Raw genomic sequence first — 24,458 nt, 5'->3', positions numbered from 1 at the left:
ATGGCTGAGTAATATTCCATTGTATATATGTACCACATCTTCTTTATCCATTCATCTGCTGATGGGCACTTAGGTTGCTTCCATGACCTGGCTATTGTAAATAGTGCTGCAATGAACATTGGGGTGCATGTGTCTTTTTGAATTATGGTTTTCTCTGGATATATGCCCAGTAGTGGGATTGCTGGGTCATATGGTAATTCTATTTTTAGTTTTTTAAGGAACCTCTATAGTCTTCTCCATAGTGGCTGAATCAATTTACATTCCCACCAACAGTGCAAGAGGGTTCCCTTTTCCCCACACCCTCTCCAGCATTTGTTGTTTGTAGATTTTCTGATGATGCCCATTCTAACTGGTGTGAGGTGATACCTCATTGTAGTTTTTATTTGCATTTCTCTAATCATTAGTGCTGTTGAGCAGCTTTTCATGTGCTTCTTGGCCATCTGTATTTCGTCTTTGGAGAAATGTCTATTTAAGTCTTCTGCCCATTTTTGGATTTTTTTTTTTTAAATATTGAGCTGCATGAGCTGTTTATGTATTTTGGAGATTAATCCTTTGTCCGTTCATTCATTTGCAAATATTTTCTCCCATTCTGAGGGTTGTTGTTTCGTCTTGATTGTAGTTTCCTTTGCTTTTCAAAAGCTTTTAAGTTTCATTAAGTCCCATTTGTTTATTTTTGTTTTTATTTCCATTACTCTAGGAGGTGGGTCAAAAAAGATCTTGCTGTGATTTATGTCAAAGAGTGTTCTGCCTATGTTTTCCTCTAAGAGTTTCATACTGTCCAGTATTACACTAAGGTCTCTAATCCATTTTGAGTTTATTTTTGTGTATGGTGTTAGGGCGTATTCTAATTTCATTCTTTTACGTTTAGCTGTCCAGTTTTCCCTGCAGCACTTATTGAAAAGACTGTCTTTTCTCCATTGTATATCCTTGCCTCCTTTGTCATAGATTAGTTGACCGTAGGTTTGTGGGTTTATCTCTGGGCTTTCTATCTTGTTCCATTGATCTATATTTCTGTTTTTGTGCCAGTACCATATTGTCTTGATTACTGTAGCTTTGTAGGATAGTCTGAAGTCAGCGAGTCTGATTCTTCCAGCTCCGTTTTCTTCCCTCAAGCCTTTGGCTATTCGGGGTCTTTTGTGTCTCCATACAAATTTTAAGATTTTTGTTCTAGTTCTGCAAAAATTGCCATTGGTAATTTATAGGGATTGCATTGAATCTGTAGATTGCTTTGGGTAGTATAGTCATTTTCACAATATTGATTCTTCCAATCCAAGAACATGGTATATCTCTCCATCTGTTTGTGTCATCTTTGATTTCTTTCATCAGTGTCTTATAGTTTTCTGAGTACAGGTCTTTTACCTCTTTAAGTAAGTTTATTCCTAGGTATTTTATTCTTTTTGTTGCAATGGTGAATGAGATTGTTTCCTTAATTTCTCTTTCTGATCTTTCATTGTTGGTGTATAGGAATGCCAGAGCTTTCTGTGCATTAATTTTGTAACATGCTACTTTACCAAATTTATTGATTATCTCTAGGAGCTTTCTGGTGGCATCTTTAGGATTCTCTATGTATAGTATGTCATCTGCAAACAGTGACAGTTTTACTTCTTCTTTTCCAATTTGTATTTTTTTTTCTTCTGTGATTGCTGAGGCTAAGACTTCCAAAACTATATTGAATAATAGTGGTGAGAATGGACATCCTTGCCTTATTCCTGATCTTAGAGGAAATGCTTTCAGTTCTTCACCATTGAGAACAATGTTGGCTGTGGGTTTGTCATATATGGCCTTTATTATGTTGAGGTAGGGTCCCTCTATGCCCACTTTCTGGAGAGTTTTTATCATAAATTGGTGTTGAGTTTTGTCAAAAGCTTTTTCTGCATCTATTGAGGTGATCATATGGTTTTTATTCTTCAGTTTGTTAATATGGTGTATCACATTGATTGATTTGCATATATTGAAGAATCCTTGCATCCCTGCGATAAATCCCACTTGATCATGGTGTATGATCCTTTTAATGTGTTGTTGGATTCTGTTTGCTAGTATTTTGTTGAGGATTTTTGCATCTATATTCATCAGTGATAATGATCTGTAATTTTCTTTTTTTGTAGTATCTTTGTCTGGTTTTGGTATCAGGGTGATGGTGGCCTCATGGAATGAGTTTGGGAGTGTTCCTTCCTCCACAATTTTTTGGAAGAGTTTCAGAAGGATGGGTGTTAGCTCTTCTCTAAATGTTTGATAGAATTCACCTGTGAAGCCATCTGGTCCTGGACTTTTGTTTGTTGGAAGATTTTTAATCACAGTTTCAATTTCATTACTTGTAATTGGTCTGTTCTTATTTTCTATTTCTTCCTGGTTCAGTCTTGGAAGGTTATACCTTTCTAAAAATTTGTCCATTTCTTCCAGGTTGTCCATTTTATTGGCATAGAGTTGCTTGTAGTAGTCTCTTATGATGCTTTGTATTTCTGCAGTGTCCATTGTAACTTCTTTTTCATTTTGAATTTTATTGATTTGAGTCCTCTCCCTCTTTTTCTTGATGTGTCTGGCTAAAGTTTTATCAATTTTGTTTATCTTTTCAAAGAAGCAGCTTTTAGTTTTATTGATCTTTGCTATTGGATCATCATGTTTTCGTTGTCATTTATCTATAGGTATTTTTTTATTTCCTCTTTGATTTCTTCAGTGATCTCTTAGTTATTTAGTAACGTGTTGTTTAGCCTCCATGTGTTTGTGTTTTTTACTTTTTTTCCCCTGAAATTTATTCCTAATCTCGTAGCATTGTGGTCGGAAAAGATGCTTGAAATGATTTCAATTTTGTTAAATTTACCAAGGCTTGGTTTGTGACCCAAGGTGTGATCTATCCTGGAGAATGTTCCATGCACACTTGAGAAGAAAGTGTAATCTGCTGTTTTTGGATGGAATGTCCTATAAATATCAATTAAATCTATCTGCTCTATTGTGTCATTTAAAGCTTGTGTTTCCTTATTAATTTTCTGTCTGGATGATCTGTACATTGGTGTAAGTGAGGTGTTAAAATCCCCCACTATTATTGTGTTACTGTTGATTTCCTTTTTTAGCTGTTAGCAGTTGCCTTATGTATTGAGGTACTCCTATGTTGGATGCATATCTATTCATAATTGTTATAGCTGTTTTATAGCTGTTAGCAGTTGCTTTATGTATTGAGGTACTCCTCTGTTGGATGCATATCTATTTATAATTGTTATATATTCTTCTTGGATTGATCCCTTGATCATTATTTAGTGTCCTTCCTTGTCTCTTGTAACATTCTGTATTTTACAGTCTATTTTATCTGATATGAGTATTGCCACTCCAGCTTTCTTTTGATTTCCATATTCATGGAATATCTTTTTCCATCCCCTCACTTTCAGTCTGTATGTGTCCCTAGGTCTGAAGTGGGTCTCTTGTAGACAGCATATATATGGGTCTTGCTTTTGCATCCATTCAGCGAGCCTGTGTCTTTTGGTTGGAGCATTTAATCCATTCACGTTTAAGGTAATTATCAATATGTATGTTCCTATTACCATTTTCTTAATTGTTATGGGTTTGTTTTTGTAGGTCCTTTTCTTCTCTTGTGTTTCCCACTTAGAGAAGTTCCTTTAACATTTGTTATAGAGCTGGTTTGGTGGTGCTGAATTCTTTTAGCTTTTGCTTGTCTGTAAAGCTTTTGATTTCTCCATTGAATCTGAATGAGATCCTTGCTGAGTAGAGTAATCTTGGTTGTAGGTTCTTGCCTTTCATCATTTTAAATATATTGTGCCACTCCCTTCTGGCTTGTAGAGTTTCTGCTGAGAAATCAGCTGTTAACTTTATGGGAGTTCCCTTGTATGTTATTTTTCATTTTTCCCTTGTTGCTTTCAATAACTTTTCTTTGTCTTTAATTTTTGTCAATTTGATTACTATGTGTCTCGACATGTTTCTTCTAGGGTTTATCCTGCCTGGGACTCTGCGCTTCCTGGACTTGGGTGGCGATTTCCTTTCCAATGTTAGGGAAGTTTTCGACTATAATCTCTTCAGATATTTTCTCGGGTCCTTTCTCTCTCTCTTCTCCTTCTGGGACCCCTATAATGCAAATGTTGTTGTGTTTAATATTGTCCCAGAGGTCTCTTAGGCTGTCTTCATTTCTTTTCATCTTTTTTCTTTATTCTGTTCCATGGCAGTGAATTCCACTATTCTGTCTTCCAGGTCATTTATTCATTCTTCTGCCTCAGTTATTCTGCTATTGATTCCTTCTAGTGTATTTTTCATTTTAGTTATTGTGTTGTTCATCTCCATTTGTTTGTTCTTTAATTCTTCTAGGTCTTTGTTAATCATTTCTTGCATCTTCTTAATCTTTGCCTCCATTCTTTTTCCGAGGTCCTAGATCATCTTCACTATCCTTATTCTGAATTCTTTTCCTGGAATGTTTCCTATCTCCACTTCTTTTAGTTGTTTTTCTCAGGTTTTATCTTGTTCCTTCATCTGGTACCAAACCCTCTGCCTTTTCATTTTATCTATCTTTCTGTGAATGTGGTTTTCCTTCCACAGGCTGCAGAATTGTAGTTCTTGCTTCTGCTGTCTGCCCTCTGGTGGATGAGGTTATCTAAGAGGCTTGTGCAAGCTTCCTGATGGGAGGGACAGGTGGTGGGTAGAGCTGGGTGTTGCTCTGGTGGGCAGAGCTCAGTAAAACTTTAATCCGCTTGTCTGTTGATGGGTGGAGCTGGGTTCCCTCCCTGTTGGTTGTTTGGCCTGACGCAACTCAGCACTGGAGCCTACCTAGCTCTTTGGTGGAGCTAATGGCAGACTCTAGGAGGGCTCACGCCAAGGAGCACTTACCAGATCTTCTGCTGCCAGTGACCTTGTCCCCACAGTGAGCCACAGCCACCCCCCCGTCTCCACAGGAGACCCTCCAACACTAACAGGTAGGTCTGGTTCAGTCTCCTATGGGGTCACTGCACCTTCCCTCAGGTCCTGATGTGCACACTACTTTGGTGTGCCCTCCAAGAGTGGAGTCTCTGTTTCCTCCAGTCCTGTCAAAGTCCTGCAGTCAAATCCCACTAGGCTTCAAAGCCGGATTCTCTAGGAATTCCTCCCTCCATTGCCAGACCCCCCCAGGTTGGGAAGCCTCATGTGGAGCTCAGAACCTTCACTCCAGTGGGTGGACTTCTGTGGTATAAGTGTTCACCAGTTTGTGAGTCACCCACCCAGCAGTTATGGGATTTGATTTTATTGTGATTGAACCCCTCCTACCATCTCATTGCTGCTTCTCCTTTGTTTTTGGATGTGGGGTATCTTTTTTTTGAGTTCCAGTGCCTTCCTCTTGATTGTTCAGCAGCTAGTTGTGATTACGGTGCTCTCGCAAGAGGCAGTGAGTACACGTCCTCCTACTCCACCATCTTGAACCAATCTCAAACCAATGGATTTTTATGTAACAGAGTAAGAAGTTTATTGATGTGGTTTCAGATTCTACATTCCAACAAACTTAAAAGCTACTACTTGTCAAGTCTTAATGTAGTGTCTGTGAGGCTGGATTTTCTTCATGTTGTACAACAAACAGATTGGATACAGAAGTGGATGTAAGAATCCCGTTTTCTTTAATTAAGCCAGATATTTGCACAAATGTATAATGATGCTACTCTTCTTAGTAAATTTGTTTTGTTTTGTTTTGGAAACTGTAGTTTCAAAAAAATTCATTTGTGTTAAAATGTAATGGGTTTATTCTATTTTTATTTTTATATGAATTAATATTTAAATTTTTTCTTTGATTTAATTTCTAATATAATAATTATTGCTAGATATCACTCACATTAACAAAAGCTTTTGGGGTCAATAATTTTTAGCAATATAAAGAGGTTCTGATATCAAAAAGTTTGTGAGCCATCTACTTACATGAGCATAACAACTGGTTTTAATTCTGATTATAACAGGTTTTAAGTTTACCTGTATAAAGCACAGTTTTGTAGTCCTCTGTTAATAGATTTAGGGATTAACAAAATAGAGATGAAGAGATGAAGTTCATGAGACAAATCCTATTTTCTATTATAGGCAAAAATTAAAACGCAATTGTTCCTTTCAAACTTCTATTCTTTTCAATTGTATTGAAACTGAAGTTTAATATAATTCGATGCAAAACTGAACATACTTTAATTTGCTCAGTTGTGTTCCTGGCAGGCTGTGTGAAAGGTACTTTCTCAGTTTAAATGAGAGCATGAGTTCTTGTTATTTTTAACAACTCAGTGTATAAAGAAGTACTGGTTTTTCAAATGGCTAAATGCTTGTTTTGAAAATCTCTAGAAATCAATTGTATTTAATGTTTTTTTCCCTTATTCCTCTAAGCTGAGCAAGTGACCTGTATTTTGTTAATCATTGTGTTTTGAAAAACCTGGAAACTGTCCTGTCATTCTGTTTCATTAGAGTAACTTAGAGCCCTTTTGATTTTGTTACAACATGGGTGGTAGATACTAAATACAGATGTTTGACTTAAAACTCTACTTTTCCTTCATATACCAGGTAACTACATTCACAGCATATTTTTTGTTTCTCCAAAAGACTGGTAGCTATCAGCCATATACTGAGTAATATTAGAATGTTCTGTAACCATAATTGTCTCTAATAGGAGTCTTAATTTCAAAAACTCCCAATTTTTATTTCTTTTAATCTAATTGGAACATAATTTAATAGGTAAAGCTTTCTAAAATTAAAAGCAAGTTTTACTATTACACATTACAGAACATTAAAAATTGTTTGAGGGAATTCCCTGGTGGTGCAGTGGTTAGGACTCTGCACTTCCACTGCCAGGGGCCTGGGTTCAATCCCTGGTCTTGGTGAACTAAGATCCCACAAGCCTGCGGCACAGCCAAAAATAACTAAATGAATAAAAATTGTTTGTATGGAAGTAAAGCACTTCTTAATACTTTTGTGGGACCTGGGGAGTGATCTTATAATTAGTGGTAGAAAAGTGTTTTGTCTATATGTTAATAAGGAAGGATTGAGTTAGGTAGCTTTTATGAAGTTGCATTATCTCAGGTACAAGGCATAGTTCTCTTCTCATTTTCTTGGCCTTAGCCCAAAATTTTACAGCATGTTCAACGAGTATATTTTGTCATTCTGCATCTCTAAAGAAAGTGCTTAACACTTAAAAGCTTTTATAGGAGCCTTTGTTGCTCAAGATCAGTGTCACGGCAGGCAATATTATTACTGGTTTTTAAGAAAGTAGTACAAATTATAGGAAGTTGCAGGTCTTGCTTGTTTTAACAACATAAAAAGATAAACAAATGGAGAAAAGTGAATATTTGTCACATAGGGGGCCCAGAGGGTACAAGGAAGGTAGTAGATTGATGTCCAGGACTGTGGTTATTAGTTTAACTTATTGGTATTTCTCAATAAGAGTACAGAGAACTGCCTCGAGTCCACAGGATGCTCTTCCCTGCTGAAGGAAGAGAAAAGGGATGCAAGAGCCTGTACCAGACTCCTGTCTCCTCAGTTTAACTCAACAAATGTATGAGCGTTTACTATTTTCATGTTGCTGTACTGTAATGCTATAGATACCATGTTAGAAATTGATCTTGCTCTTTAAAGAGCTTACTTATGGTCTGAAGGGAGTGATAAGATAATGATATATGTTAATAGCTATAAGAGAGAAACAAAATATAATTGTGAATCTTAAGAAGAATAGATTTAAATTACTAGAAGAGCTTGAGAGTTGGTGGGAGTGGAGGAAGACCAAAAGAGTTGGTATTTGAGCTGGGTCTTAGAGGAAGAATGGGTAGAATTTCAATAGAGATAAAAAGGGAGGGCAGAGCCTCAGAAAATGCTGGTTCAAATCTGTCTAACTTCCACAGGACACAGAGAAGGTCTGCCATATTAGAAATACCAATTTTTAATTTACAAGTAAACCTAACTTAATTGATTTATGCTACTCTGTGGTATTACATGGAAAGTGGAAAATGAGGTGCATTCCTTGCTACTTGCCTCTGGATGGCACTGGACTTGAGCATGATTTTAGGTTTACTTTCAGTTTAAAGGATTAGCTAATGGTGTAGTTTAAAGGCTATCCTAAGCCCATATTTGTTCTTCTTTGTAGGTTTGTGTCACTCTGTGTTTGTAGAGGGTACTTGTGGTCCTTTGTTTTTAGAAGTTTGCTATTTCATAGACAGGGTGTAAATATGAAAACTTGCCTGCACTTTGAACAGGGTCACCCATGTGTTCTAATGAGTAAAATTTAAGGGATTTTGTTACTAGCCAAGGGGAAGCTCATTTAGAAACTCAAAGTTTAGAAACTTTGCTCTATGGATATTTATTTTTAATTCTTTTAGTGCTAGGATGAGGTCCACTTATCTTTGCATACTTAATTGCATCTACTACAACAATTACTGCTGATTTCTACTAGTAATAGTAGTACTCATGGCTACTGTTTCCAGAGTACTCAGTAGGTGAGTTTGTTTATCTTTAAGTCCACAGGTTAGAAAAACAAAATTTATCTAACTGTTCCTACCAAATGGCACACCAAGCTTTTTTGTTTTTTTAGTGAGAGTTGCTTAATTCATTTCCTGTAACTCAGTTTTTGAAAAGAGATGCTGTTATTCAAATGGCCGTTATGTAAAACTTTCAGAAATGGACCTGAAGTTTACCTGACACCATACACCATACTAAAGTTTAAATACTCCAAGATGAACAAGGTACTGTCCCAACCCAGTAGCACCAGACAGCTTAGTAGGGGAATGAGGAGGTAGGGAAATTGATAAATGCAGTACTTTTAGTGGAAATGTTTTGAGATTTCAAGTTAAAAATCTTACTCAGTATGTGTTGAAGAAGGCTGAAATTCATGTTATTAGTGACAAGATCTTTGCAGTGTTCCTCAAGTGACTATACCCAGAGGTGGAGCTGTTGCAGGAAGGGCTTGGTAGCCTTGGTTTTAATAGCTTGGTTAGAAGGGGAACTGAAATCTCAGGATCTTGGAGACAGGATTCCCCACTTACGATGGGGAATTTCAAGTGCTCTTAAGAGTGTCTGCAAATTTCTGCCACACCCTACATGTGGGGCTGGGCTCCTGGTGCTCTTGGGGTCCCTATACCACTCTATCTCCAAGGAATAGAAGAGATGTTGTGTGATTTGTAAGATTCTTGCCCTTGATGCTATTGCTGTTTTCTGCTTACCAATCTTTTCTCACTAAATGACCTTAGATCTCAGTTAGTTATTATAATACATATCTTTATTGTATTGAAGGTCAATACATACTTTAACCTAGAGTAGGAGAAGTCACAATTTTATTAAATAGTCTTTTAGGCCATTTTGGGATGGTGGGAAGTAATATATATTCCAGGTAATGACAGACATTTAAATTTGAGTTTACTATAAAATTAAAAATCTATTACAATTAATCTAATTTAAAACCCATCCTTTTCTCATTTAGGGATAGACAGTTTTTAGAATATCTCTGTGTTCTTTTCCATTTGCCCTTTCCTTCTGAAATATGTAATGTCATCAATTTCTATAAACCCAGTCATTATTCCTGAGATTGTCTGCTAAGGAATAAAAAGATGACATCAGCATTATTTCATAGCATAGAGCCACCTACCCATCTCTGCCCTTTCTGCAGTGGTTTCTGCCAAAATGGAACATCTAAAAAGAAAAGAAGGAGAGTCAACAACTGTAATTTACTGTTTGTATTGATAATTGCAGTTAACTTTCTTATAGTCACAATTAAAATTTTTATTTGGGGCATGTGTTTTATACTTAAGATATTTTGTCATTACAGTATGTTAAAAAATGTTGAAGCTATTAAACTATCTTCTAAGGATACCTTTAAAAATCTTCAAAAATTGAGGGATTAGTATGTTAAGTGGAGTCAAATTTCTGTTTTGCCAGAATTTTTTATATGTTGAACACATTTTTTAACCTCTTAGTGTCTGTATGTAAAGTTAATTATACACATTACTCTCAATATTATTGTCTCCCATAGATATAAATTCATAAGCAGCTTTTACATTTTAATGGATAGAATTTGTATGTTTTCTGCTTTTTCATTTTTAATGAAATAAACTAAAGAAGAGAAATGTAAAAATTAAATTGAATAATTTATTTTAAAGATATTTAGTAGCTTAAAATGCAGCAATTAATTCTCCTTAGCAGTTGGCTTTTTAGGGGCAAGTAATTTGCTGATTACCTCTAAAGTCTCATAATTTTAAGAATTCCTAACGTCCACGTAATTTTCTAGTGGGATTAATTTATATAAAGTGATCTAGTAAATTGCCTAGCAGTTAAGTGTCAAAATAAGCAATTTTCTAAATATAATTCATCTTTATCCTTTTAGTGTTTTGTTTTCCAGCACATAATTACTTAATAGGCATAATTTCACCTGATGAATTTCAAGCATAACTTCTTTCAGCTATAATAGCACATCTGAAAAAAGAAACTTTCCTTATGTAGCATTCTTGAGATCACAACCCTTGTAAAATAATCTCTTAGGACACATGGAACTGATACATAAAAAGTATCAGTTCTTATTTTATAACTAGTTTTTTTCTTGATTAAAATTGTAGGATTTTATGGAAAAAAAAATTTAAGCAAATACTGTGACTGCTGTCTAAGATATTTGAAGACAAATCACAATTAAATTTACTATTGTTTAAAATTTCTTAAATATTTTATACCCCCTTTTATTTTTAACATGAGTCAACATTTTAGAGAATTTCCTTTCTTCTTTTTAAGTTAGTGATTTGAAAGTTGCCATCAAATTAAGACTCTGAAGAATGGCATCTGCCAACTTTTCTGCCATTGTCGTTAATTTGTTGGTTTTATTGGTTTTCCAGTCTTACTATCCAAATAATTTTTATATTTCTATGAAATTACCTTAATACTTGTTTATTCTGCTTATGTTCATTCCTGAATTTTTAACGATTTTTTATCTTTGCATTATCAGAGTAGCTGAAATCAAGACTAATCAATGCTATGGAGCAGTGCTATACCATAGAACTTTTGGCAATGATAGAAAAGTCCAGCTTGGTACCCACTAGCTACATGTAGCTCTTATACACTTTAAATGTGGCTGGTGCAATCAAGACACTTAGTTTTTAACTTCTATTTAATGTTAATCAACTTAAATTTAAAGAGCCACATGTGACTAGTGGATACTGTAATGGAAAGTACAGTTTTTAAAAAATCCAGGACTTGTTTTTTCATTTTATTTTTTCACAGAAATGAAACAAGGTTTATGATTTCAAGGTCATTGTGTAAGATTCACTAGTATGATCAAAGTCACATATTCCCCAGGATAAGATATTAGCTTTATACTTAAGAGAGGAAAACATGGCAATATTATACCTCAAAATTACTGTAGCTATGGGTTACTTTCACTTCTAATATAGAACAACCCTGGAATTCTTCTATTAAGAGTAGCATCTGTTGAGAAAGTATATTACAGCTGTTCCAGTTTGGGGTGTTTTATTGTGCTTTAGGGAAAATTGACAGAAGAAAAATAAAAAATGAGATATTATTTTGTCTTGTACTTTGCGAGTTTTTTTACATTTTTATGTGTTATCTCCTCAAAAGCAAGGGCCTGGAATGGACATGATTCTCAGCTGTGAGGGGAAAATATTTCTCAGCATGAGAGACACTCTTATGGTTGAGATGGAGCTGGGGAAAGGGTAACTGAAAGATTTTGTTGGGAAAAGGCAATTATAGGATTTAGCGGCTGTTTGAATGCAGATTCCTAGGATGAAGAGTCAAAGATAACTCTGTAAATTGGAGCCAGAGTTACTGGTGTTGTGTGGTGATTTATAACTTATAGAGGAGAGTGAGGAACAACCTGTTTAGGGTAGGAGATTAGTTTGAAACATGTTGATTTTAAGGTTCCAAAATGCCCCAACAGTTCAAAATGCCCCAAAGCCAGATGGAAGGGCAGAGCAGAGCTAGCTCCGAGCTCAATAGCAAAGATGCAGCAGTCAGTCGCAGGGCTTGCTTGTTTTTTACATCACATGCCCTTCTCTCTCCTTAATCTGCTCCACCCTCCTCCCCCCAATATAGTGAAGCTCAACAGTTCAGTAGAGTTTTGTTTGTATCAAGAAGATGGAAGCTATGGACGAGAACACTCACTTGAGAGAATGAATGTCAATGAAGGAAATGCAAGGAATGTCTAGGAAGAGTGTAGAAGTGTTCAAAGAAGTCAGTGTATTGGATGGTTCAGTGCTAGGAAAGCTGAGCTAGGGGAGAGTTGCCTAGCAAGAAGCAGATGCAAATTGTCCATGGAGGTGAGAAGACTGATGATTGCAGGGGTAGCATCTCAGCTGGGATCTGAAGAGTGTGGGCAGCTGTTGTTCAGTGGGTGTAAAGTTTCAGTTATGTCAGATGACAAAGTCCTGGACATCTGTTTTCAGTACTGTACTGTGCACTTAACTTGTTAGGAGGGTAGAGTTCATGTTATGTGTTTTTTTACCATAATTTTTTAAAAGGGGAAAAAAAAAGTCCTTGATATTTTTTTGCAGACTGTAATATGTGCAGACATTGAGACAAAGATTTTCAGAACTGGCTGATTTTTTTTTTTTTTCTTTTCCTGAATTGTTTCTGTCTGGATTCACTCTCAATTCGGTTGAGAGGATTTCTGCAATTACATTAAGATGCTTGGTTATGGGATTCAGTAGGTGTGACCATCAGACCAACAACTCTGCAGAGCAGTCATTTAACATTTCAAAAAGGCATTAAAATGCCTGAAGATGTGATTAAAAGAAAATCAGATGTAGTCTCGAGCGGCATTTCTGTGATGGTGGAACCTTCTCTGATGGAGTTGCCTGCACCGGCCTGTACAGTAGGAGCAAGAGCCACATGTGGCTGCTGGGCACTTGAAATGTGACCAGCATGATTAAGCAACTGGATTTTGAACTTTATTTAATTTTAATTAATTTAAATGTAGTCACATGTGGCTGATGGCTGCCACATATAAGGCAACACAGGTCTGGAGACTTCAGAAAAGTGAATCAGGACATGAATAAAGTAGGAACCCAGTCCTTGGGAATTTTAGATTTGAAATAAAAGCTGAGGAAAGGTATTACAAGATATTACAGGGGACCAGAACTCCAGCTTATGGTTGTAAAGGGAATCTTTTGGATATGGTGCTATCCTATTTCTTTTGTGTTTTATTTTATCAACTTTATTTATTTTTTTTTAAATATATTTTACCACAATTTTTTTAAGACTTTATTTATTTTTTAATATGTGGTCTTATTTATTTATTTATTTATTTATTTTTGGCTGTGTTGGGTCTTCGTTTCTGTGCGAGGGCTTTCTCTAGTTGCGGCAGGTGGGGGCCACTCTTCATCACGGTGCGCGGGCCTCTCACTATCGCGGCCTCTCTTGTTGTGGAGCACAGGCTCCAGACGCGCAGGCTCAGTAGTTGTGGCTCACGGGCCTAGTTGCTCCGCGGCATGCGGGATCCTCCCAGACCAGGGCTCGAACCCATGTCCCCTGCATTGGCAGACAGATTCTCAACCACCGCGCCACCAGGGAAGCCCATATTTTATCAACTTTAAAAACATACAGAAATAGAAAGTAGGTGGGGAATAAACTTTCAGGAAAATGAGTTTTAAGTAGAATTTACAAGCTGCCTTGATTGTAAAAAAAATTTTTTTCACCTTCATATAAATATGCAAAACAGTCAACCGAGACAATAGTAGAGTCCTCACCAGAAAATATGCTTCTTTTACAGAAGCTGGAAGTAAGCTGATCCTTTCAATAGTGACGCCACTTAAAAAATATAACCGAAGAAGGATACATTATGGTATAACTTTAAAATGTTAGTTTTCCCTTCTCTTCAGTGTATAAGTAGCTCTCTTAGGTGAGGCCACGTCATCTCTCCCCTGGGCTATTGCCCTAGCTTCCCAGCTAGGGTTTTTTTTTTTTTTTTTTTTTTTTGCGGTATGCGGGCCTCTCACTGCTGTGGCCTCTCCCGTTGCGGAGCACAGGCTCCGGATGCGCAGGCTCAGCGGCCATGGCTCACGGGCCCAGCCGCTCCGCGGCATATGGGATCCTCCCGGACCGGGGCACGAACCCGTATCCCCTGCATCGGCAGGCGGACTCTCAACCACTGCGCCACCAGGGAGGCCCTTGTTTTTTGTTTTAGGGTGGTTTTTGGTTTTTTGTTTTGTTTTGTCTGTTTGTTTTGTTTTTGTTTTTGTTTTTTGTCTCTGGCCCAGGGACCACATCACTCCCAGAATTGTATTATTAAAAACACAGATCTGATCACAACTCTGCTTAAGGAATTTTACCTCAAATATGTATACAATTAAAAGTTTCAAACACATTTTTGAAGGCTGTTTTTCACTTTTGAAGTTAGTGGGTTAAGTGAACATTTTCTCAGCTGATGAAAATAGAATTGGTAGAACATTTCCATTAGCATATTAGTAGTATGCAACAAGAACTTTAAAGATTTATAACCTAAACCCTAGTAAATCCACATCTGGGAATCTTTCTAAAGAAACCATCTTAATACCACAAAATGTGCCCCCAAGTCTCTTTATACAAAGATATTCATCATAGCATTATTTATAATAGTGAAAACTCTACATAACTTTATTGGAAAATGACTAAGTAAATGATAATTAATAAAATGATGTCTTCCCATATCACTTTGTATATGTATCTGCTATGGACTATATCATATGATAAAGTTAATGCATTTTTGCCAATCTGCTCCTTTTTTGTGTCCCCACTGTGCCTAGCACATTGTGAATGCTCAGTGAATATTTGCTGAATAAATGAACAAATGAATGTTGACACAAATGAAATCGTGTCAGTTGCTTCTTATCAATTGGTTAAAATTAATAGATGTTATATTCTTTTAAGGGCAGTAGTGTGCAGTTCCATTTGTGATGAAACTATATTTCAGATTTAATTATCTGCTATTACAGAAAATATTTTTGTAGACAAAATAACTATTTCAGACATTTAAAGGTAAATTCAGTTGATAAATATATCAAGTAATGATTTTTATAAATAAATCATATTAGTAATAAATCATTCTCTTTCTCCAAAGTCCCTGTGTACACTTTTAGTTTATTTTTCTCTCCCTGTATTTTCTCTGAATTTTATGTATTTTTATGCACATAAATAAAAGCCTCCACTTATCTCCCTATTGATATTTTTCCCCTCAAACCTGTGATTTGTCCTCACAATCAGTTCCTCTGACTGCTTTGTTTATTTGAAATGATCAGCTGTCAAGGAAATTGCTTTTCACATACTAGCGCATTAAGCTATACTATATAGAGAGTATTGGAAATTTTATTTTCTATAATTTACTAAGGCTAGCAAAGGGAAGAAATCTGTTATTTTCTTTTAAATTATTTTTCCAGGTAAATCTAGATGATAGTTGATGCAGACAAGAAATACCAATATTAGAAATTCTAAATTATTCCTTTTTACATGGAATCCTCTAATGTACTTCACCAGTAGATAGAGATCTATTTGTCATCACTTCACAAATATAACCTAGATGCCTACTTCTTTCTGAAACATTAGCAGTTTGAGATGATCATTGTTTAATATATTTATTTCAGTAGAACCCTGAAATTGTTGAAGACTGTGTGCCAAGCTCCCAAGGTCAAGGACCATATCTGTTTTGCTCACCCTATGTCTTCAGTCTATCACGGTATCTGATTAGGTTCTCAAAGAATTGTTGAATGTCTGACTGCTTCCTAATGAAGTAAGGGATTTAAATAACTGTTTTGTGTTTGGTAGGCTCTTGGATTGTAAGGAACAAAAAAAATTCAGGTTACCTTGTGGAGAAAAAAAGAGGGAGGGGGAAGCGAGAGAAAGAAGAGATGATTAGGCTCTTCTCTTGTGAATCTGTAGAAACTCTAGTGGTTTTCCCATAGAGGCTGGTATCTGTTGATGCCACTCTGCTGCTGCTTCATTGTTTTCTCTTTGCCTCTGCTTCTGAGAGCTATTTTGTGTCTCTTCTCTGTCAGATTACATTACTTTCCTATAACTCTAGTACTCTAGAATCTTACTGGTCCAGCCAATTACCCTCAGCTCTGTCTGGGTAGAACTTTTTTCATCAAGGCACTCGTGGGCTGCAGATCAGCTTCTGTGTTGATTGGTCTAGTTGGCTGTGGCCAGGACACAAGGTCATGTGAAATAGTTATTGCCATCCTCAGGAATCACCTAGAGCTGCTTCCTCATTTTAGCAGTTTCCTGAGGAGGGCTTGGTGGCAAGCTTAATATTAACACTCCCTTCCAGCAGACATCTGTTCCCATGTTCTTCAGTTTCCCAGTCTTTATAATATTTATAAACCATGGCATAGTCCTTATTTTTATGTAATGACTTTGGAGGGTTTCTATTTCAGAACCTTAGGCTATCACTTTTATTACAGAAAATTAAGTGGCCATTCCTCCTATCTCTTCTGCTGGTTAAAAAGTATTTCAAAGCCTGAGAGTTCTTTATCATGCCTACCGAGAAGGAAGTTAGTCCCTGATTGGATTTTCCTGACTTACAGATAATTGTACTTGAATGGGGACACCAAAGCAATTTAACAAAAAAATTAAAAACTTAAAAAAATAAACACTCAGATATACCACTGGCAATCTAGCAGTTGTTAATACTAAATAGTATACCAGTGGAACAATAAGGGTTGCTATAGTCTCCATTTCTTAGATTAAATTAACCTCTGCTTCTCCAAGGTTTACCATTTTCTTACTTAAAGCTTCAAAACTTTATATTAAATATGCTTATTCCTATTTTACTCAGAAAGAAGAACACAAGTCAGATCATTGCTTTGGGTAATTGTATGTAATCCTCTTAGAATTTAACCTTTCCTTTCGCTTTCAAACTTAGGTCTAACAGTGTACTAGTATACTATTAGATATGATTTTATTATGGAGGTTGATGGTTTTCAGTCACGTCAAATATGGGCTAAAATATCTATGGTGCTGTAGAGTGTTACTGAGGGAAATGACATTTGGGGAGCCCCCTGTGTACCCAGCACTGTGGTAGGAGCTTGTCTGTTCCATTATCTTGTCATGCAATGGCCATATGGGGTTTTTGTTGTTGTTGTTTGTGTTTTGCGGGGTGGGGGTGGGGGTGGGGAACCAAAACCTAACACTTACTCTGATTTTACATAATTCTATTTATTTATTCCATTTATTTTAGTACCTTAGCAGTCAATCTGCACCAATTTAACTTTACATAGAAAGTCATCATTAATACATAAAACTTTTCTTTTAAAAACAGGATAAAAGAATCAGAGTATCTCAACCCTTGACAAGAGGACCAAGTGCCTTTATTCCAGAGAAGGAAGTAAGTTGATGTCTTAATATACATAAAATGTGATTTAAAAAATAGCTTAATTATGTCAAAGAATATCTCCATTTTTTAAACATGGAAGTAAACCTGTGTTTTGCTCTTATTTCTTATTTATATGTCAGAAAACCACAGAGGTATTTTCTTTTCAACTTCACTTAAAAGACTGTGCGTGTAATAATCTGCCTTCTTATTTTGGAGTTAGGTAGTACTGCAAAGTTAGAATAATATAAATTTTACCATATTTGATTTCAAATATAACCTTTCTGAACAAAGCTGCTAACGATAATAAAACAATATTATTTTGAAGGTTTAAGATTTAAAATGGCTAGTGTTTCATGGTGATTAGAGGTTACATAAATGTTAAGAAAAGACATTTTGAAATGAAAAAGTGAGTGTCCCAACTAAACCTGTTGAAGAAAACATGATATTGTATCGCTAGTAGTTAATCTTTTCATTTGGTTCTAAGTCTCTGGTGGGACAGAATGTCACAGAATCTCCACTCCAAGCTGCACCTTTGGTGAGGGGGGGAAGTTAAGATGGTAAATGTTGAAAGAAAGGATGTAAAATGATACAAAGGAGATTATAATCAATACAAGATTTGTGTACCTTTTTTTTTTTTTTTTTTTTTTTTTTGCGGTACGCGGGCCTCTCACTGTTGTGGCCTCTCCCGTTGTGGAGCACAGGCTCCGGACGCGCAGGCTCAGCAGCCATGACTCATGGGCCCAGCCGCTCCACGGCATGTGGGATCTTCCCGGTCCGGGGCACGAACCCATGTCCCCTGAATCGGCAGGCGGACTCTCAACCACTGAGCCACCAGGGAAGCCCTGTGTACCTATTTAATGGATATATATCTCTATGAAAGATCACAGCAATGTTTAGGACCTGTAGATTCCTAGATGCCTCTAAGTTATACTTGGGCTAATAAAAGTTTAAGGACCACTAAATGAGTTTTTCTATGCTTCAAGGAGTTAGTAATTCATATTAACTATGGTTATATATACTGATTTACTATTGGCTGCAAAGATATCATTTATCTTAAAGCACCTGGGCCTCCCTGGTGGCGCAGTGGTTGAGAGTCCGCCTGCCGATGCAGGGGATACGGGTTCGTGCCCCGGTCTGGGAGGATCCCATATGCCGCGGAGCGGCTGGGCCCGTGAGCCATGGCCGCTGGGCCTGCGCATCCGGAGCCTGTGCTCCGCAACGGGAGAGGCCACAACAGTGAGAGGCCCGCATACCGCAAAAAGAAAAAAAAAAAGCACCAGCATTATTCCTTTATTGTTCAGAAATTAGTCAACACATATTTATAGAGTACCTATTATGTTTCTGGCAACGCTTAAAAGAAGGGATGAGTAGAATTTGAGTAATAATACATGCCAGGTCATTGCCACAGTCAGCAATTCCATCATGTTCATTTGCCTTTTTAGTGACCTTACCATTTACATGAAACTCCAAAGTTAACAGTAATGTTTCAGGAGCTCAGTGACTGTGGCTGATCTAGGTGGTGACCATTCATTAGAGAAACTGCCGTGCTTGTCCTATTTCCCTCATAGAGCACAGGGTTGCTCTTAGCAGAGTGATTGCCTCATATATATATAAAGACTTCCTGAAACACAGCCATTTACACAGTATGTATTTGAAGACAATCTGGTTTGCAGAAGCAGCTGCTGTTTTCAGGCATCATATGAATCTATTAACGTATTTTAGGCATCAGTTAAACAGAAGAATCTGCTGCTGGAAAACAAAACAAAAACAACAAATATTCTGTCCCTAATTATATGTAGTTTATCTTGATCCTGTCATATTTTTAACTATCATCTTGGTTCCCTGTAGTTGACAAAATGGGAGGAAACGGGCAAATGGAAATATATTTGGTTTTATAATGAGCCAAAGTGGAATTGCCTCTTTTTTACACCATTGTAATTAACATTTCCTCACAATTTACACTTTTCAAACATTACATTTCCTTTGGGATTAAATTTTCCTCAGTCAGTAGTGTCTTTGTATAATTTGTACTTATTTTCAGAAGAGACTGTGAAGCCAGCCCTGAAAAGTAAACAGAATTTCTTAAGAGCAGTGTGAGTCTTTGGAAAGACCATGAGTCTGGACTTTAGGAGATTAGATTTTAGACGAGGCTCTGCTATTAAATAGCTGTATGAGTTGAATTTAATCTTGAGTCTGTTTCCTTATCTGAAATAAGGGACACATTCTTCTTAGGTCTAGAACTCTAATTCTAAAATACCAATAAATAATGAACCAATCTGAGAAATACACATCTGATGTGTATTAATTCCCACAGAGCAGGGTCCTTCTAAGAGGTGCTAATAAGCTCTTAACACCTTCGGAGCCAATTCTTGGTATGATGCCCGAGCTGTCATTGTTTATAAAGCTATATGTAAATAATCTATTTTTGAGAAAGCTCTTTTGATTCTCTCCAATGAAGCATGTTCATTGTAATAATTTACCTTGTTTTTAGTAATTAATATGATAGGCTCAAAATAGGAATTCTAGTGTCCTTATTAATTTTTCAATTAACACTTTCCTACAAATTATCATATTTTTCTTTGTCCCTAAAAAGACTGCAGAAAGTTTTTTTTATGTTGAATAATGAAAAAAAGCAAAGGATCAGTCTGAAAATACTTGTCTTAAGATATAGTGATTAAGTATCTTCATAGGCTATTGAGATAAAATTGTAAATATATGTAATCAGATGCCAGTGCTTTTGCCTCCCTAGTTTTGCCTTATGTGCCTGGCAAAGCAGATGGGAGCTTCTTTTCTCCAATTTCATAGCTGTGTGTATAATGTTTGATAATTTGACATTTGTTGTTTAATAAATTGTCCCAGAGCCAAAAATGCATGGGCTTTCTTTTTCATTTCTGTTTCTAATATGAGCAACTACATAATTTCAGTGTCTGTTAATATAAAAAGAACATTCATTTGCTTCAGTCATGGCATAATGTATGTAAACCAAGGGTGTGTTTACAAAAATCATGATATTGTTTTGTTTCTTGATTGGAAGGTTGTCCAAGCAAACACAGTGGATGAACGTACTAACTTTCTTGTGGAAGAATACTCTACATCCGGTCGCCTGGACAACATCACCCAGGTCATGAGTCTGCACACGCAGTACCTGGAGTCCTTCCTGAGGAGCCAGTTCTACATGCTGCGCATGGACGGCCCCCTTCCTCTACCGCACCGGCACTACATCGCCATCATGGTGGGCTGTGTTCACGTGACATCATCCTCACTTGGTCCCTCTCCCTCCTAGGTTTATATGTGTGTGCTCAGCTAAGTATAATTAGGTAGAAATAAGAACTGAAAAAGCCTGTGGACTTTTGGATTCCAAGTCCATTGGATACATTTTGAATGCTTTAAGCCACTTAATGTACTGAATGTTTCTCATTTAATTATTAGTAAAGTTATTTTCCATGTTTAATCTCTTATGATTAAAGATGCTTGTAGGGTCCAAAGTAATATCTCTAGTAGCCCACAAGTTTTGTTTTGGCTCCTGATAGCTTTCTTTTATTATTAATATAAAACAGGTTGTTTGTGCCATTTTAGTCATTCTTTACAAGGTGAACATCACTAATTTGGCCAAATAAGAGGAAAGTATCAGCCAGCACCAAAGGAGGCTCTGGATAAGAGAAGAATTCTTAAGTGAACTCTAATACTTCTAAGTTTAGTACTTGGTACAAACTAGTTAGCTAGTTAATGTTTGGGGGGGAATTATAAATTGGGGTGATAGGCAGCAGGTGTAATAAGGGTAGAAGCAATGCTACAGTTGGACTATTGCTGGAGGAAAGAAGACGATAAGATGCAAGTGCTATATATTTGGAGAGGTTAGTGGAATGGCTGGGCTGGCAGAGTGAGCAGAGCCAGCCAAGAGTTAGTTTTTATCCAGTTTAACTTGTTTATGCTCTCACTGAAGTTTTAAACAACAAAAAAAGGCTGCATCCTGTGTTTTATTAAATGATGAACTTGACAAAGATTACTCAGCTTAAGGTTTTGATGACAGTAAGGCCGAAAGCCAACTTAGAATGGTCATCAGTGAAGAGAGAAATAAGATGTAGAAAATAGAATAAGACAATACTGTTTAACTGAGAAGCAGCCTTGAGGAAATGAGAGGTGAAAAGTCTGTTTTGCATGGATTTACCAACTTATCAAGGCTGATTCCGGCTTACATATGAAAGAAAGGGTCAGTGAGCTTCAGTTTCACCTCGATAGGAGGATGGGCACAGATAAGGCTGATTCACAGTTACCTCAAAGGGAGTACGAGAAATACTCAAATTGGCATACATTCTGAATTGCTACAATACAAGTTAATGAGATTTTATTGCTTTTTAAGTAGAATACAGTTGCTATCATTTACCATAATGAAATGAACATGTATTTCCTTAACATAAATAGAAAATGGGTTCTAGGTTGACCTGTACCACTTCTGGATGGGAAGTAATTGGCTTCTTGTGACATTAGCTTATATAAAGTATCAGCTTTATGTATTGATTCAAGAATCTATGACAGCATTGTGATGAAAGTTTTAGGAAGAGGATTTTGTAAGAAAAGAATTATTAGCTATAAAAATTAACTTTATCTCAGTGATTGGCTTAGTAATAGTAGAATAAGACCATACCATGACTATTTTATCCACTAACTTTTTTCTTTGTGTTTTAGGCTGCAGCTAGACATCAGTGTTCTTACTTAATAAACATGCATGTGGATGAATTTTTAAAGACAGGAGGTATTGCTGAGTGGTTGAATGGTTTGGAATATGTACCACAAAGACTGAAAAATCTTAATGAAATAAACAAGCTGTTAGCACACCGACCCTGGCTGATCACAAAAGAGCACATTCAGGTACTGAGTGTTTCTTTTGGGGAAAAAAAAAATAGTTTACTAACGATTCTCACTAAGAGTTAATTTTAGTTAAGTATTTTACTTAAGACTTAATTTTAAATGCTTGCATATTAGGAACTTGAAAAATAAAAAATAGTGTATTAATATGTGTAGAAAAGATAAATTTAGAATGTCAGTGGGTTTAATTTAAATGTAAATGAATATTTCTCTTCAAGTAGTCAGTAATTAGCTTATACTAGTGCTTTAGCGAGTAGCTATAAGAAAAGTTGATTCCTATTTTCAAGCAGTAGATAGAAGAAAGAACATGCACTAGCAGGATAAGATACCTGGGTTCTAGTCTCTTAACTCTGTTACCCACAAGCTTGTGACCTTTAGTAAGTTTACTTCTCTGGGCCTTGGTAGTTCACCCTTCTATAAAATGAGGGACCTAGATTAAATGAGTTCTAAACTCTTTTCTAGATCTAACATTTCATAATTTTAAGATTTTGAAAAAGTGGTTTTGCAAATAAAAATGATTTGCCCACTGGTGTATGTATGCTTACATGCCTCTAGAAACTAGAACTTAGATAAGAAAGAGAACTGTGATTGACTGGAGCACTTGCCCTTCAAAAGGAGTGTCTGTGAAAGGCCTCCAGGGTGAGGTTGTTGTATAATATGCCTAGCACTGTGCTTGGCACTTGGTCACTATTCAATAAGTAGGAGTCATCATCTAAATCATTATCAGTAGAAGCCTTAGGTATTTAAAATCCCTGCTTCTAATACACAGAAATGTCCTTGGTTTTGTTTTGTTTTGTTTTTTCCTCGTTTTGTTAGTCATTTACCCAGTTAAACCAAACTTAGCTTTTGTCAATATGCATACTCTCAGACTTTTATTATCTATTAGGGATTGTTTATAAAAATATGATCAAAGTTATAGCAATTTGAACATGTAAGGGAATGAAGATGTAGTCCTGGGCTACAATATAACCCCTGCTTAATAATTAATAGAAGACAGTGGAGCCCCATGAATATTGCACTTTTCAAAAAGTTTGAAAAGCAGAGAAAAATGTGTGTATACTCGGATTATATAATACTACTTATAAAAATAAAAGAAGATATGTAAAAGTTACATTGGAGTGGTAGAATATGATTGATTTTCCCTTTTTTTCCCCTGAGCTTTTGGTAATATATTAAATTTGTGTGTAGTTAAATAATGGAGAGTAAGGCAAAAGCAGTTTTTTTGGTTTGGGGTTTTAGCTGTGAAGTGAAACAAATGAAAGTTTTACATCTGTGGTGGGGTGGGGGGATGAAGGCACAGCAGGACATATCCCACGCATCCACACGTACTGAGAAAGAGACAGACAGACAGATAGACAGAGATGGATGGGAGAGGATCCCTGACGGATTAACAGCTGGAATTGGTATTGGAGGGATTACTGCTTTTAATGGCTTCATTTATGATTACATCATTCATCTGGAGGAGCCAGTAAAATAGCATATAAAAAAGTGCTTTGATATTCTTTATGTCCTTTCAAATGTGAGCTAGTATTCTACAGTTTCTCTCATCTGCAATAGGTTCTTCCTCCGTCAGAGAAGATATCTAAAAGATAACTAAAAGTTAGCTTACTAAATAAATTTTTATGTGATTTTTAAGGTAGAGTCTCTACCTTAAAACCTTAAAATGAATGATTTTGCTAGAGAATCTTTAAAGTCCCTTCCCTACTTAAAGTAGCTTCAGTGTTCTTGGATTCTCTAAAATACCTTATTAAAACAGCATAATATGTAAAAGTGCTTTGGAAGCAGAAGTTCCATTGTATATATAAGAAATTTCAGAGAAGCCACGACGTACTTCTGCTGTTAGGTTTGATAGGTTTAACGTAACATTGTTTGAGCAAAGCTGTATCTTTAATATATGAAACATTTGTAAAGGGAATTCTAAATTCTAATTCTAAATTAAAAGCAATTCTAAAATTGCTTTGTAGCATTCTATGATTTTCACTTTTACTCTGATTTGCTTTCTCATTTCAGAAACTTGTCAAAACTGGAGAAAATAATTGGTCTCTGCCCGAACTGGTACATGCTGTGGTCCTACTGGCACATTATCATGCTTTGGCAAGCTTTGTTTTTGGTAGTGGCATCAATCCAGAAAGAGATCCAGAAATCTCCAATGGATTCAGGCTAATATCAGTCAACAATTTCTGTGTGTGTGATCTCGCTAATGACAACAACATAGAGAATGCATCTCTAACAGGCAGCAACTTTGGGGTTAGTTTTCTTAACTGTTTACTTTACTACTATGCCTTTTAACTTGCTACGTTAAAAATATCTAGAGAGGGCTTCCCTGGTGGCG

At 36.3% G+C, this 24,458-nt stretch overlaps 1 protein-coding gene across 1 annotated transcript in view; it reads left to right on the top strand.

Annotated features, from left to right (window-relative positions):
• The window catches only part of SESN3 (sestrin 3), a 74,905-nt gene that overhangs the window by 30,448 nt on the left and 19,999 nt on the right, over positions 1–24,458 (top strand). The window contains exons 2-5 of the mRNA XM_081238786.1: positions 17,207–17,272; positions 20,295–20,492; positions 21,947–22,129; positions 24,137–24,373. Coding sequence (XP_081094912.1) covers positions 17,207–17,272; positions 20,295–20,492; positions 21,947–22,129; positions 24,137–24,373 — 684 coding nt within the window. The remainder of the gene's footprint in view (positions 1–17,206; positions 17,273–20,294; positions 20,493–21,946; positions 22,130–24,136; positions 24,374–24,458) is intronic.

The sequence above is a fragment of the Mesoplodon bidens genome, assembly GCF_964165515.1.
Source record: "Mesoplodon bidens genome assembly, chromosome: 7".
Taxonomy (NCBI): Eukaryota; Metazoa; Chordata; class Mammalia; order Artiodactyla; family Ziphiidae; genus Mesoplodon; species Mesoplodon bidens.
The sequence above is the reverse complement of the archived record's forward strand: the minus strand, read 5'-3'. Positions and strand labels throughout refer to the sequence as shown.